General features: G+C 46.4%; 1 protein-coding gene across 1 annotated transcript in view; it reads right to left on the bottom strand.

Moving 5' to 3' along the window:
* Window positions 1–7,272: 7,272 nt before the first annotated feature.
* The window catches only part of LOC144122930 (uncharacterized), a 63,580-nt gene continuing 53,852 nt past the window's right edge, over window positions 7,273–17,000 (bottom strand). Inside the window, exons 6-7 of the mRNA XM_077655886.1 lie at window positions 12,406–12,654; window positions 7,273–8,300 (exon numbers count right to left, since the gene is read on the bottom strand). Coding sequence (XP_077512012.1) covers window positions 8,032–8,300; window positions 12,406–12,654 — 518 coding nt within the window. The 3' untranslated portion in view covers window positions 7,273–8,031. The remainder of the gene's footprint in view (window positions 8,301–12,405; window positions 12,655–17,000) is intronic.

Below are 17,000 nucleotides of genomic sequence, written 5' to 3' on the forward strand. Positions count from 1 at the left end.
GTTATTTAAACGATGAGACGTGTTCGAGGCGGTCTGGATATGTAGTGTGGATTGTGTGGCATTATAAACATATTTGTGAAACAAGGATAACAGAGCGATATTATGGCGAAGAACTAAAGGCTGTATGGAATGATCGAGTTTCATTTGCGTTACGCTGGAGTGATGGCTATAATTACGTGAAATGAAACGAGCAGCTCGGTTCTGGACTGATTCAAGCATGTCGATTAAGTATGTAGGATGTGGGGACCAAATGGATGATGCATACTCGAGCTGAGGACGAACAAATGTCTGATAGGCCAATTTGCGGATGTGGGAAGGTGAATTACTCAGATTACGACGTAGGTAACCTAATGTCCTTGAAGTTTTTGCGCAAACGGCTGTAATATGGTCTGTCCAGGAGAGATTATCGGTTAGGTGAACACCCAAATATTTATACGATACTGTATGTAACAATTCGTTATTATTGACGTTGTATAAAAAATGTGAGTTGTCACGCTTACGACTAAAAGAAATTACCTGACATTTTGACACATTTAAAGCCATTAACCAGATGTTACACCAACTATGAATTCGGCTAAGGTCATTTTGAAGGGCCAGGTGGTCGTCAGTACTGTTAATTGATCTGTAAATAATGCAGTCGTTAGCGAAAATACGTAAGCGAGAAGAAACATTAAGTGGCAAATCATTTATGTAAATTAGGAAGAGTAAAGGGCCCAAAACACTGCCCTGAGGCACACCAGAAGTAATATTATTAACTACTGTGAACTGTTGACGATTCGAAAGAAAATTACGAAGCCATGTTAGAGTGAAGGAGTCAATTCGAAGTGCAGTTAATTTAGCAATAAGGCGACAATGAGCTACACGATCAAATGCTTTGGAAAAGTCAAGGAAAATGCAATCGGTCTGCTGGTTATTGTTCATGTTAAGGTGCAGATCAGTCGTGAATTCGAGTAACTGTGTCTCACATGATAATCCTTTCCTGAAACCATGTTGATGGCGAAAAAAGAAATTATTGGACTCAAGGTGATTATAAATATGAGTAGCAATTATATGTTGGAGCATCTTGCAGCAAATGCAGGTCAATGAAATTGGACGGTAATTTTCCGGGGAGTGTTTATTACCATGCAGTTTTAAATATGGGTATGATTTTGACCATTTTCCAGTCATTGGGCAGCTGTCCCGATGACAAACACTGCTTGAATATATGGTACAGAATGTTACTGGATATAGAAATGGTATTTTTTAATATCTTGGAACTAATATTGTCAATACCAGATGAAGTAGAAAACTTCAAATTATTAATAAGACATGCAATTCCCTCCACCGAGATTTCAATACTTTCCATGAATTGCCAGTCAAAATCAGCAACATCAGGTACATTGGTACGATCCTCGCGGCTGAAAATCGATGAAAAAAACGTATTAAACGCAAAGGGGCACACATTGTCAGGGAGGGGAGTATTTGTATCGCTATGCAAGGCTATCTGGTTAGAGTCACGGTCAGGTGATATAACTCGCCAAAACTTTTTTGGATTCGAATTTAAGAGAGAAGGTAAATCTTTGGAGAAATATTTATTTTTAGCTGCAGCTAAGGCAGAACAGTACGTTTTTAAGCAAAGGCTGTACCTTTCCCACGAAGGAGCATTATTGACGCGTTCAGCGGTACTGTACTGACGTTTCTTTTTATTCCTGAGCTTACGTAGGGCATTAGTAAACCAAGGATTTGTTTTGTCATTTGTTATCGAGATCAACGGGATATATTTGTTAATTAGAGTAGACATTTTATTCTTGAAACATACCCAGTTATCTTCCACCGAGTGATTATAAAAAGAAGGAAGTAGCGTGCGGTTGAAAAATACTTCAAGTTCATCGTTTATTTTAGAGTAGTTTGCTTTATTATAATCACGTATTATTTTCTTTGAGATCCCTGAAAAGCGTAGTGGAACACTGATTGTTACCTGAAGAAGGTCGTGATCGCTAAAGCCGTTTAGATGAACTACAGATTCAATTTTTTCGGGGGTGTTGGTGAGTATAAGGTCTAGAATGTTAGTACCGCGGGTTGGTTTGTTAACGACCTGGAACAGGTTAAGATCTAAAGTTAAGTTAAGAAAATCCACAGATGTTCGACAAGATGATGATAGATTACGCCAATTTATGAGCGGAAAGTTAAAATCACCGAATAAGTAAGCAGAACGCGCAGGACAGAGCTGGAGGGCCGTTGTTATGCTATTGCGTAGTTCTGTAACGAAGGAAGTGCTGTAGTCAGGTGGACGGTAGCAAGCACCTACCAGTAGTTTGGTCGTATTTATTATTACTTCAACCCACACAATCTCAAGAGATGAGTTCGAGTCGATAATAAGTGAAGATAATGACTTTTTAACACCAAGAAGAACGCCCCCGCCTCGCTTGCTAGTTCGATCTTTGCGGTAAATATTATAAGAATGGTTATCAGGAAGAATTTCGTCGTCAGTAATGTCAGGATTTAGCCATGTTTCGGTAAGAACAAGAATGTTAGATTCGTTATCGTCAAGCAGAGAGCAAACTAATTCGCGCTTGGGCATGATGCTTCGTATGTTTGCGTAAGATAATGTCAACAAAGACCCATTGATAGGTAGCTTTGACTGTGGAAGAGCCCGTGAGCAAGTGCTTATGTCTAGCTATCTTTGCGACATGACAATGGTATCAGTGTTTTTGTCGTACGTGTAAGTCTGATTTATTATAAACAGCCGATCTACTGACAGTTTAAAAGGAACTTTTTGAGGTTTGGCGAAGTCAAGTAGCTTCTTTCTAGCTTGTCGCGTAGCTGCGGACAAATCTTCACCGATTGAATATTTTAAGCCTTTTAATTTGTGTGCAGATGACAAGATGCGTTGCTTGTCTTTAAAAAAAGTTACTTTAGCTATTATAGGTCTGTTCTTTCCTTCTTGGTATTTCCCAAGCCTATGTGCGCGTTCGAATTGCGAACTGATTGTTTCAGTTTGCAGTTTTTCAGAGCAGAATTTTATGACTTCCTTTTCAGGGGTAGCCCAGTCCTCATCAGAGTCATCTTCTATCCCGAAAAACAGCAAATTACTTCGTTTGAGCCTGTTTTCTGCGTCCTCACATCTTGAAGTTATTGTTTGCAGCTGATCTGAGACATCACTTAAAGTTTTGATTCCTTTTTCCTTCACGCTCGAATCTGCAGCGTTTTCTGAGGAAGTGGCCAACTCAAGCGCCGCAACCTTGGCTGTTAGAATGATGAGTTCATTATCAGTGGCAGCTTGTTTGTCCTTTGCGCTTTTTAATTCTGTCAAGAGCGCCTGTTGTGCGGCCTCTAGTTTCTGTATCGACTCAAGAGCCGAGGCAAACGCATCTGTCTCAGCTTTTGACATTGGACCTGGGTTCGTCTCAACGTCGCCACAAAGCAAGAGGAGCAAATCAAACATTGCAGAGTAGAGCGAACACAGAAGTAAATTAGAACGCTTTAAGACATCAATCCACTCAAGCGGGCACGACATCGCGATCAAACAGCAGTTGTTACTCCTAAAGCATGAAGCACACCGTACGTAACTAACCTGCAATAGCAGTAGCTGAGTACGCTGCATACTCGATGCGGTGTCGTGCCCGAAGTGGACGCTTGCTGGCTGGCTTTTAAATCCTCTTTCGGTGGTGTCCGTTGTAGTCCCCAATCGCCGTTGCCAGATGTGCGCTAAAGTCTGGTCTGGATTCGGCGCCGTGATTACCAAGGCATGCCGAGGTGGTGTCGCATCATCGGAGCGCAGTCTGTACGTGCCGGGAAGGGCTGAGCAAACGGCCCAAGTGACGGTCACCTGCAATAGCAGTAGCTGAGTACGCTGCATACTCGATGCGGTGTCGTGCCCGAAGTGGACGCTTGCTGGCTGGCTTTTAAATCCTCTTTCGGTGGTGTCCGTTGTAGTCCCCAATCGCCGTTGCCAGATGTGCGCTAAAGTCTGGTCTGGATTCGGCGCCGTGATTACCAAGGCATGCCGAGGTGGTGTCGCATCATCGGTGCGCAGTCTGCACGCGCCGGGAAGTGCTGAGCAAACGGCCCAAGTGACGGTCACCTGCAATAGCAGTAGCTGAGTACGCTGCATACTCGATGCGGTGTCGTGCCCGAAGTGGACGCTTGCTGGCTGGCTTTTAAATCCTCTTTCGGTGGTGTCCGTTGTAGTCCCCAATCGCCGTTGCCAGATGTGCGCTAAAGTCTGGTCTCGATTCGGCGCCGTGATTACCAAGGCATGCCGAGGTGGTGTCGCATCATCGGTGCGCAGTCTGCACGTGCCGGGAAGTGCCGAGCAAACGGCCCAAGTGACGGTCACCTGCAATAGCAGTAGCTGAGTACGCTGCATACTCGATGCGGTGTCGTGCCCGAAGTGGACGCTTGCTGGCTGGCTTTTAAATCCTCTTTCGGTGGTGTCCGTTGTAGTTCCCAATCGCCGTTGCCAGATGTGCGCTAAAGTCTGGTCTGGATTCGGCGCCGTGATTACCAAGGCATGCCGAGGTGGTGTCGCATCATCGGTGCGCAGTCTGCACGCGCCGGGAAGTGCTGAGCAAACGGCCCAAGTGACGGTCACCTGCAATAGCAGTAGCTGAGTACGCTGCATACTCGATGCGGTGTCGTGCCCGAAGTGGACGCTTGCTGGCTGGCTTTTAAATCCTCTTTCGGTGGTGTCCGTTGTAGTTCCCAATCGCCGTTGCCAGATGTGCGCTAAAGTCTGGTCTTGATTCGTCGCCGTGATTACCAAGGCATGCCGAGGTGGTGTCGCATCATCGGTGCGCAGTCTGCACGTGCCGGGAAGTGCTGAGCAAACGGCCCAAGTGACGGTCACCTGCAATAGCAGTAGCTGAGTACGCTGCATACTCGATGCGGTGTCGTGCCCGAGACGCCTACTCAAAATGGCTCGAGATAAGAGTAATGCATGACACATCAGCCTTCGTCACGGTGGGGGCGGTAAGGAGCAGTTTTGCGGCGTATGGCCTACCCGGTGTTATGGTGACAGACAACGGCCCACAATTCAGATCCAGTGAATTTCAACACTTCTTGGAGCAAAATGGTGTTAAGCCAATTTTCACGCCACGATATCACCCTCAGTCCAACGGGGCAGTAGAAAGACTTGTGCAGACCACAAAGAGAAGTATGTTGAAATTGCACCACGAAGATGAGAGCCAGTCGAAGGCGGTTCTTACAGCCCCGCATCGATAATTTTCTGTTTTCAAACAGGCCGACACCTCATTCATTCACAGAATCAGCGCCCTGCGAACTGTTTCTCGGACGAAAAATTCGGACCAGACTGTCCGTGCTGAAACTATGCAGAATGAGGGTGTTGAAAAACAGAAGTGAGAAAAATAAGCTCACGGCAGATGCGAGAAGGGGAAACAGCCGCGAGTTTAAGCCAGGCGAAGAGGTATATGTCCGCACCGTTCGCAACGAAAGGGTGAACTGGTGGCTTGGAAAAACTGTTAAGAAGGTGTCAAAAGTGACGTTCCTGGTACGTGTAGGCGGGATTCTTCGGTTTTGTCATGCAGATCACATAAGATGTGAAGTGGAATCGTCCAGGATTCTCTGGTCCGAGATGCCGCTGTCGGAGAATACAGAGCCTCAAAGCGAGGCGCTACCCGAAATTTCACCGAGTAAAGGTACATTAAACGTCGGCACGTCCGTGCAGGCGTCGGGGCCCTTAGGAGAGGGGTCAGTAAGCGAGCAGACTTCCACACAACAGCCAGTAGGACCAGTGCCCTTGCGGCGAACCACTAGGACCCGGCGAGTGCCCGAAAGGTATGGGTACGATTGATCGCTTGGTAGCGATCCAAAATAAGAGGGGGTGGGGGGATGTGTTGCATATTATAACCAGCAGGGGGCCACGGCCCTGGCAGGGGGGCGTGTTGTTCATGTTCTGTGAGTGTACCGACAAGCCGTCGGCAATAAACCTGTTTCCACCGGCCGTCTCGACTCTAACAATGAGGATGAAAGGTGGGGTGAAAGCATGAGAGACGGTAGGGTGAAATAAAGCAGCCCGTCTGTAATTGTCGCCATGTTGTGCTGGATAAGGGCGACAGGGTAGTGTGGAGCGGTGGCAATGTCATGCGGCTGAGTTTGTAGAATGCGGTGATTTGATGATATGTAGAAAGGACCGATGGGGCCTCTTGCGCAGGGTTAGGCGCCTGATCGTCCGGGGTCCGGGAGGATCTTTTAGTGAGAAGTCACTTCTAGCCACACTCCCAGAGTTTCAGCGGGCCTGTGTGAAGCCTAGCCGGAGTACTCGGATTCGGACCCGACCGCAGTGGTCGCATTTCGATGGAGGCGAAACGCAAAAGGTGCCCGTGTGCTGCGCAATGTCAGTGCACGTTAAAGATCCCCAGGTGGTCGAAATTACCCCGGAGCCCTCCACTACAATCCCTCTTCCTTTCTTCTTTCACTCCTTCTTTTATCCCTTCACTTGCGGTGCGGTTTGGGTGTCACCGAGATATGTGAGACATTTACTGCGTCGTTTCCTTTCCTCAAAAAACAAGTGTACTGGCTCCTTGGGTCAGTGGACACCTCAATCGCGCTTTCAGGTGCGCGACGTTGGTGTACACGTGAAAGAAACGTGCTTTTTTCCCCGCGGCCGTGGTTCAGTGGTTTATACCTGGGTATTCCGGCTACTGAGCCAGCTACTGAGCCGGGTTCGATCCCGACCGCGGCAGCCGCGTTTCGATGGAGGCGAAACGCAAAGGCGCCCATCTGCTGTGCATATCAGTGCACGTTAATGATCCCCAAGTGACCGAAATTATTCCGGAGACCACCACTATACAGTACCTCTTTCTCTCTTTCATTTTTCACTCCCACCTTTCTTCCTTCTCCTTACGGGGCGGTTCGGGTGTCCACTGAGCTATATGAGAGAATTACTGAATCATTTGCTTTCCTGAAATTTTTTTTTTCACTTTTCAATGTTTCGTGCTTAGCAATGCTAAAGCGCCAGCTGTCTTAAGGCACCGGTCCCTCCTTTTAAAAGGAACGAAGTTTGAGGGTTAAATAAGGATCACTCCTTAAATATGCTATACAGTAATTCATAAGTATGTTATGAAGCGTACTTTTTCTGTTTTTTTGACTGGTTTTCCTCCTTGCTTTCAACACCCAAAAGGCAACTTTATATTTAAAAAATAACTAACGAAATATAACTTTAAAAAGTTAGTCTTTTTGTGCAACCTGGTTGTTTGTGATTAGAGAGACCTGTACACTGATCCCAGAGACATGTAAAAAGCAAGAGCGTTGTCATCTCAAATACTTCGCTGATTTAATTGTCCATCCCATCCATACAGAGGAACATCCGCAATGAAGGTGCCATTAATTATATGGCCTTGAGTCTCCGAATGTCAGCGCATTTTATTCCAAACGTTTCGGAGGAGTGTGACGCAGTTTAGTCCGAGTTAATTTTCTTGTGGCGTTAGGGATAAAATACCGCCAATCCTGTCTGGTTTGATTTTAGCGCTGGGTCATTTGCCAGATTATTCCTGGCGCACGTCTGCTAAGATCTTATTTAAAGTTTGTACTGTTAAAATATTTCTAAACGGCCCTTGCTAACTGGTTACCAAAAAATAATACATTTTATTTTTGTGGCTCTAATTGAAGCTTTCGACACACTGAAAAATGTAAGCGTACTCTGGCGCCGAGTTCAAGGCCCATTCAGGGTGTATTGGGACTCAGGTATAGGACTTTGATCTAATCAAGGCTGTCATCTTTATGCTATTACAATGGAGTGCTGTGACCTGACAAGCTAGACCTGAGTGAAACAGATTATCGACACGGCCGGTCACACCTCGGCACCTTCGCATCTAAGCTAATTTGCGTTGTCTTGCAACTTGAAGGATCCCAGATGCCACCAGAGTTGAGTCTGGCCAAGTCCGCTGGACGGATTCAAGGTCGGGCACGCTAGCCGATTGCTGACCTTGGGCCAATCAGCAAATGCCTTTCGGTTTCCTTGTCACTGCTGGGCACCTGACTCTGAAGGGCCAACGCCTGTAAGTATAGCCCGCGGCGGACGACCAGCGCCGCCTAAGGCAGGCCAAACACCTCGACCTCGGCTAGCTGCAGGACGTTCTTGAGTGGCTCCTGGCAGTCGGTGCAGTTCTGGGTGATCTGTATGGAGACATAGCGGCCGCGCACTGGGCATGGCTTGCACTCGATGAACGCGAGCGCCTCTTCCTCGATGCCGCCTTTCTCGTGGTAGTGGCACCGCGTGTTGCCCTTGAAAGGCACGTCGTTGAACTCGGAGGTGATGGGCAGAGGCCCCACGCGCACGTCAAAGTCGTGCAGCCTGTCCCCTGCGAGGAAGACGCAGTTGTCGCTGAGAGTCTGTGCGCGGGCGTTTGTGCGCCAATTCATCACCAAACCGTTCGGCTGTGCGCGTTCCGTCTACGACGGACTCTCAAAGATACCGCGAATCCTGTGGTAACTGTAAGCATTCTCCTCCCGGCCCATTATTAACGTCATAATGAGGCCACTAGAATTCGCAGCATTTTTCATTGTAGCTTTCTATTTTTATGCCTTTATTCTGTTTTTATACTGTGTACAAATAGCAAAATGCAGAAATACAATAAAATATTAAGAATAGATTTTTACTTCGCAGAGTTTTCTTTTTCTAAATGGTCAGTACTCAAGTGAACTTGCTTTTACATGGACGGCCTCGAGCAGAAAGATCACCAATTGGGGTCCTTCACCCGAAGGCGGTCCTGCGTTGAATTCTGCTGTAATGGTGACACTATTTTTTTTGCATTTCCTGTGGTGCCTTATCGACGCCAAATTTCCCTCCCACGGTTAATAAGTTTCGCCGTCACTGTCGATGCTTGTGCGCTTGGCACAGTCGAAGGGTGCACAGCCCAGGTGTTGCATGTAGAGGCGCCGCCATTTTCTAGGTCATAGTGAAAGTTTGGCCTGCCATTCGCTGCACTAGACACCGTGGTCCACGACATTAGTGCTGTTTTGGCACACCGTACAACTTTAGCGAGTTATTTATGCAACCGGGTGACAGTGCTGGAAGCTTTGAGGTACAGCTGATGTCTTCAAAATCAGGAACGAGCGCAGGTTTGACTCCGGAGCCCAAAAACAACTCTTCTGATAGGCAACGCCATCTTTATGCAGCTGCCCAGAAATGCGAGAACGCGGCCGAACGCGTTGCTAAGGCTAAAGAAGAAAGGCTGGCAAACGCGGCCCGGCCAGAACCAATTCAGAGTGCGGCTAGCAGCATCTATGGCTCTTTTTACACTCTAAACAGTAAGAAGCAAAGAGGAGCAAGCTGTCCTCCAGCGCGCTCTCTTTTATAAAGGTAGTGCCCTGCAGGACCGGTTACTGCCGTTTTGCTTCTGTATAGGCGTGTTTGTATAGAAAGCAATCAAAACCAGTTGATTTGCGTAAGTTTTACGTAACAACCACGCCTTTCAATAGTGACTACAGTGATTGCTTGGATATGCATGCTGTCTAACCCTAGTGAAGAAAACTCTATGATGCAATAACCTGATACACGTTTGTCATACACATGTCATACAATGATCATACCAATGCTTTGCGAGTGTCATATATTCTTACAAATTCATACATAAGTCATACAAATTTATTCGATATTGGCTTGGTTTATGGGGGTTTAACGTCACAAAGCGACACAGGCTGTGAGGGATGCCTTAGTGAAGGGCTGCGGAACTTTAGACCACCTGGTGTTCTTAACATGCAGTGACATCGCACGGTACAAGGACCTCTATCTAGAATTTCGCCTCCATCGAAATTCGACCGCCGAGGACACGCGTCATTCAGGTCAGCAGCCGAGCGCTATAACCACTGAGCCATCGCGGTGGCTCATTCAATATTATACAATATTATACAGCTTGTATGACATCTGTATGACAAAACATGTATGAGGTTATTGCATAACACAGCTTTTCTTCAGCAGGGAAGTCCATTATCAGTAATCGCTGTCCTTTGCATATTTCATTGTGCAGTGCCACACCTGGCACATTTTGTAGTTTTTTCTTTTCTATCAATGCACCCTGCGGACTCTGTGGAAAAAATTATAGAAAATGTGTTTATTGATTGCTGGCGTTTCTTGCTGGTGTTCTGTTTAATTTGTAATATTTCCTTGCTTGCTTATTTTTGTTCAAAGCAAGTGTGGGGTTTGGATCTTCTGCTTCATCTCTACGTTGATGTACTGGCGGTTTGTCGAGCTGTGTTTTCAGCGTTACGTTGTTATTCTTGGAACCATTGTTACGAATTTTGTCTTTCTCTGATTAAGGAGGAAAATAAGAAAGCGTTCAGAAAAAGGTCATTACTGTCCTTTGCCGCGTTGTTTTCCACCTGAGCGGTGTCATATAGGCACCTTTTGTCTCGGGTACATCAGCAGACAACCTTTGTCCGTAAAGTTTCGAGACTGATTTATGTTCTGCAGAAATGATTCCCCAAAAGAAATGTTGGTGCATATGTGTAGCGCCATCTTTTCGGGCTGACCTTAGCTATATATGTTAATTGCTATGGCAGCCGCTAGATGGAACTACATGAGAAAATTACGTTGTCACTAACCGTCTGCGCATTCTACTGTGAGTGAATGTGGAGAGACGGACGTCCACCTCTAACAGCGTGTAAACATAAAATTCTGCGTGAAGCTTGGCATGACGACCACACAGACGTATGAGCTCCATCGTGACGCGTACGGCACCGAGACATTATCGCGGGTGCGAGTTTTCGAGTGGTCCAAGAGGCTCGTTTCGGGGAGAACTTCGGGGGAAGACGACACAAGGCAGGGGCGCCCTTCAACCTCATGGAATGAAAACAACGAGGCTCGGATCAGGGAAATCGAACAGCAAGACCGCACAATTACAGTCCGCATGCTATCAGATGCTCTCGACATTAATAAGGCAACATGCCACCAAATTTTGCGTGAGAACTTGGGGAAACGAAAGCTGAATACCAGACTTGAGCCGCACTCTCTCACACGGGACCAGAAGGACACACGGGCATTAGTGAGGGAGTGCTGATTTGCTCTCCGAGGCAGAGAAAGATGCTGCATTCGTCGGAAGCATCATTGCTTAAGACGAAACATGGTATTTTCAATACGATCGTCAAACAAAGAGGCAGAGCGCCGAATGGCGGTCCACAAGCTCTCCGGCGTCGAGAAAGGTGCGGCGACAGAAGGCCAAAACAAAGACGATGCTGATAGTTTTTTGTTCGATACCAGAGATGCCATACACCACGAGTTCGTCCCACAAGGGCAGACGGTGAATCAGGAGTTTTATATCCGTGTGCTCCAACATATGCGTGATGCACTGCGAAGCCGTCGCCCTGACTTATGGGCATCTGAACAATGACGCCTTCTCCACGATAACGCAAGGCCGCACACTGCTCTCAGCGTGACAAAATTTCTCGCCAAACACAGCATTACCGTACTTCCCCATCCGCCATGCTCGGCTGACCTCTCCTTATGCGGTCTTTCCTGTTTTCTTGTGTAAGAGAGCCCTAAAAGGTCACTGGATGGGGAGCGTGGAGGCCATTCAAGGCGCCACGATAAGGGAGCTGACAGCCCTGCCAAAAGAAGCGTTTTCCAACTCTTTCCAAGACCTCAAGAAGCGTTGGAAGCTGTGTATAGACTGCAAGGGAAACTATTTTGAAGGGGTGCTGGACAACCGATTTCAATGTTAAACGCATTTTTTTAGTAGACTCAGTCTCGGAACTTTACAGAAAAAGGTTGTATATTACCAGTATTGACTTAAAATGGAACTCGTGTTGCGTGTACTACCATTGTGCTGAAATAAATTATTTTCTTCGATACTAATCTTCCGCTGTTTCGGAGAAAAACTGCGCATAGATCTGTTAGTTGCATTGAAAATGGGAACAAGTGAACATTCAAGTACTTTACGACTCCTCAATACACTCCTGTGGATGCCTTCATTTATTTTCCCAGATATGCTATTGCAGTTATTGTTATGAAATGCAATAGATATCAATTTTTTTTCTGCGTATTACAATTTGTACCTTATTTAGGCGTATTAACTGAGATCGGGGATCTGATGTTTTATATTTACCACATATAAACCTAACTGCTTTCTTATTCGCACTTTGAAGCTGCATGCATGGTGTCCTTTTTTGTGTACGGGTTCCATACAGGCGAAGCATAATATAGTAAAAATCTTACACAGGTACTGTAATCTAACATCTTAATAAGCAAAGAGGAGGTGTTTACTTTTCTTCATATGGTCCATAACTTTCGTAGGGACCAGTGGGACTGGCGAATTTCGATACATGGCCCAATGCAGCGTCTGGCAACTGATATTAGTTAAGCGCTCTAATATACCTCCCCAAGCTCTGGCTACATGCGTGTGAGCAGCATGCACATGAGATCTGGGCCACACACGGAAGATAATGCGGGAAAACACGCGTCGCACGTACCCCACTCCTTGCGGTTGCGAATGCGGATGCCGGTGACGGTGATGTCCTGCGCCAGGTCGACCATCCACCAGGGGAACAGCTCGTTCCAGTAGGAATCCAGCGTGTGCGCGAAGTAGGGCGGCTTGAGGCCGTCGGTGTTGTGCGAACCGTCCACCGCCTTGTCTGACGTGTACTGGATGCCGTACAGCTCGTAAGTCGAGCTCTGCTGTGTCTTCTTCTTGTAGGCGTAGTTGATGCCCGTCCCGGTCTCTGCGTTTGTGCCGCGAGAACGATGCTATTTATTTATTTATCAGTATACCCTCCACACTATTGCTGGAATTACATTGGAAGGAGCGTAGGAGAAGGAGGGAACAAAGAAACAAGCTCAAATGAAAAAACGCAGACGACATGGGGTAAGCAGAAATTACGCAAACAACAAGAGCAACCATGTTTGTCAATCCTGCACAATACAAACATCTCTGTAAGATATTTGTATCAGATTGAATTTACCTATAAGAAGTCCCCCAGAGTTATACGTAACGTGTCCCAAGTGACTTATTGCTTGCAATCAATTGCATTTTCGTGTCATTGTGTAACAAATCAATTACTTTTTTCAAACGATAACGCTCCGGCTAATTAAATTCCTTTTTTCTGTAATCAGTTAATGGTAATCAGTTACTCTTTTTTCAAAACCAAGCTGTAACCAACGGTACAGCTTTGAGAACCTCAACTGATTGCAAACACTTTGCTGGCGAGGATGTTTTGCTTAGTGACAGTGCGGTAAAACGCGGCCTGTGGAGAAGCGTCGCGCACTGTCATGTGCAGAGCACAACTGGGTTTGGTTTAGTTTATAGGGGATTAATGTCCCAAAACGACCCAGGCTATGAGGGATGCCTTAGTGAAGGGCTTCGGTAATTTCGACCACCTGGGGTTATTTAACGTGCACTGGCTTCACACAGTACACAGGCCTCTACAATTTCGCCTCCATCGAAATTCGACCGCCGTGGTCGGGATCAAACCCGCGTCTTTCAGGTCTGGGTCACCGCCCTCTTCTACGCCAGTTTTCGTCCGGATAAATGTCACGTGACCATTCTGTAGAGACCCCCCCGTTCTTTGAAATGGCGCCGCAACTTCCCTAGCACTGTACGGAACTCGGAGGCTTCCAGACAAAGGATGGAACAACAACGAAGCCCGGCGCTTCATAGAGGACTTGGACACTAGCGTCGAAGCATTGCGCAGCTACAAGCTGGTGCTCAAGCTGTTCATACGTTATAATAACGCCCTTGCCGCCAGCGAAAACACTGAGTGTTTAAAGTAGCTGCTGATCTCTTCACAAGGAAATGTGGGGAAATTAGCGACACCTTCGAAAAACAGCTCCTCTTGGAAATTACCGTGTAACAAAATGTCAAGCAAGCCGCGGTAGTTGATTGCAGTCTGAGTAAGCTTGTCTTATGACAATGAGATTTGGCAAGAAAATAACGCAATAGTAATCGATTAGATTTTTAAATTGATCAGTTACTTCTCTCGAGCTGCAATTCACCACTGTAATTAGTTACATTTCAGGTGAGGTAATTGTAATCGCTTACTCATTTTCTGTAATGCGTACAAGACACAGCCAACACAGCACTTAAGGAATCAAACTGGGATGTTAGTGCACCTTAAAGAATCCCAGGTGGTCGAAATGTCCGGAGCCCTTCCCTACGGCGTCCCTCGTAGCCTGAGTCGCTTTGGGATGTTAAACCCACATAAAACAAGCCAAACCAACTTCATACGGTAAAATTAGAGTTTCGCGGGCTATATTCTCAAAAATCTCAAATACTAATGTCTCAGTGCTTCATCACGACCGGCGTACAATGGCCTCAGCTGTCAATGCGTCACTAAAGCCAAACTATACGGCTACTATTTACTATTACAACAACTAAGGCAGAAAATTCAACTTCTATTAGTTCACGAAAAAGGATAAAAAAAGGCTTTCATGCGCACTGCTTCTTCTTTGGCAAGTAGTTGATATGGCACTCGCTAGGCGCGTTCCCTGACTCAAATGAAACGTGTTCAACGCACAGGTTAGTGCGGAGCAGGAGATGCATACAAGTCTGTTCACATTTGTAACAGCATATATTTTTCCGCTTAGCATGTGACAATATATTTGTTTTACAGCGAGGTATAGGCTACTCTCTCCGGATTCGACTGCTCCGCGTCAGCCGAGAATTCCCGCGTTCACCTGCTATTTGCAGAGAATGTCACCTCGGTGGCTCTGGACCATATGAGGCGTACTGACCGGGTGTTTCAGCGAAGCACGCCAGTCTTGAAAGGAAAAAGCGCTTTCCGAGCACAAAAAGTTCTATCTTGTGACACAGTAGCGCCAGCATTGGCCCACATAAGGAAACATGTAAATGGTGTCAACTAGCCCGATCATTAACGTAATTCTAATAATTAACTTCTTAACTAATACAGTTTGGAGCCTGGCTGTAAAAAGATATCGTAACTGACTGTTAGTAATAGACATATTAATTTCTGGAATTTTGATAACGGGCACTGCACTCTGTGCATTAGCGTTAGGGCTCATTCATAGTTGAGAGTCGCAGAGGTCGCGCCACTGTTTTGGTCGAAAAGCGACCGTCGCGGGCCAGTCGCTCGCTGTTCGATTTTGCAGCCTCGCGACTGCGAGTCGCAAACCGCTGAACCAATCAGCGAGCGAGCCGAGCTTTTGCGCTATCTGCTCCTTGGCTGCCGTAGTCGTCGCTAAGTCTAGCCGGTTTCCCATCGATCTCGCAGCTGCGGGTGTTTCGGAACTGACCAGCGCTGTAACCAAGATGCTACTTTTGTTACGGCTTTATTGTAAACCCCGTATCATGATAATATAAAAATATGCTCGATTTCCGCGACGCCTTCAGCAGCGGAGAAAGCAGACTCCAGGCGATCGAGCCGCTTTGGGCAACAGCAGCAAAGCGGCTAGGAGAAGAAATTTGCTTGTATCCAGCAGCTCGGTATTGGCCAACGACGCTCAAAACTGATTACATTTTGATTTTCGACTTCCCAGTGCATGGCATGAACGGGAACAAACAACATACTAGCGCATTTTTCGGACGCTAGCGCCCGGCATCCAGGTTAGCTGGCAGGAAGCTTGTACGACCGCGGTGCACATTGCCGCTATATCTTCCTCTTCGCTCAGGTCGTCGCAGTACATTGCTAATATCGAGGGACCAGATCACTTTCGAGGGCCAAGCGCGAGCGCAGAAGACGCGGCCAAAGCAGACGAAACTCTCGAAAGCGCGCGAACGGCGCCATTCCCAAGAGTTCTCATTTCAAACGAGAATCGAACGAGAAGGCGACCCACAGGTCGCCCTTGGAAGTGTGAACATTGGTGTTGTCGAACTGCGATGTAGTCGAAGGCGACTGCTGGTCGTGCGACTTCTGCGACTCTCAAGTATGAATGAGCCCTTAGGGCTACGGATTCTGCCAATTTAACACGTAATTCCAAAGTCGTGCGCTTTTCGAATAATGCGTGCAGTTTCTGAAAGCGTTATTTTTAGACGAAAAATGACAATAACTCGCAGAAACCATTGCTCGTAACTGGACTCGGTTCGACAAACATATAAATGGATTCTGCAGTGATGAGTACTCGGGCGATATTAAAACGCGTTCTTCTTATTGCGATTTGGTGTGGAAACAACATTATCGAACATTACTTGAACAACCACCAGCATCGTCGCAAGCGGTATTTGTCATAGATATGCACAATCTCTAGTTCTCACATTACAGCGTTCACAAAACTGAACTGCCATTATGAAAAAAAAAACAGTACAAATGTTCCTTTTTTCAATGAGTCAGCTAATTTACATTCCAGAAATTGTCTGAGCCAACGCGAAGCATGGACGACAGGCGAGTGCCTTGCATTTGTGCTAACGATGGCTCTGAAATTATTTGTTTGAAATTTCTAATTTTGATGAATTTCACCGTTAATACTCATTGGCAAAAACTAAATGTGGCACTTTGACCTGTTGGCCGTCAGCAGTGTTCCGAGAAGTTGTTTTTCATTTATTTTTGCAGTATTCCGGACTGTTTGCGCCGTTATTTATGCTGCTACTTTATATTTTGCCAATATTTAGGGAAATCATACAAGGTGGAGTTAGTAGATTAGACCAACACCGTTCCCAGTTCGAGTTGTTGATCAATTCGCTCTGGCCCTACCGTATGCTAGCCGTCCCGGTTAGCTCAGTTGGTAGAGCGCCTGCCCCGTTGAGGCAGCGGTCCCGGGTTCGAATGCCATACCAGGACGATTTTTTCTTTAGCTACGAAGTTTTTATGGAAGCTGTATAGCATTCCTTCGTAGCCGAACGACTAGCTTGTGCTGATGCTAATGAGTAATTACTACATTATTAAAAAATTACTCCACCTTGGAGGGTTTACCTACACATGAGACCAAGGTTGTATAACAAACTACTAAGAATAATGTCCGAACGAAAATTAAAAGTAAAAATGGGCTTGAGCGAGCATGCAATGCGGCAGACAAATATCTGATGGTGGGTTAGCGCAACAGAGTGGATTCCAGCCGGGGACGGCCGAAAGCCATTTGCAGGGATGTGAAAAGAAAATTTGCTGTCGTAGGGTGGACG

Source organism: Amblyomma americanum, chromosome 3 (assembly GCF_052857255.1).
Source record: "Amblyomma americanum isolate KBUSLIRL-KWMA chromosome 3, ASM5285725v1, whole genome shotgun sequence".
Taxonomy (NCBI): domain Eukaryota; kingdom Metazoa; phylum Arthropoda; class Arachnida; order Ixodida; family Ixodidae; genus Amblyomma; species Amblyomma americanum.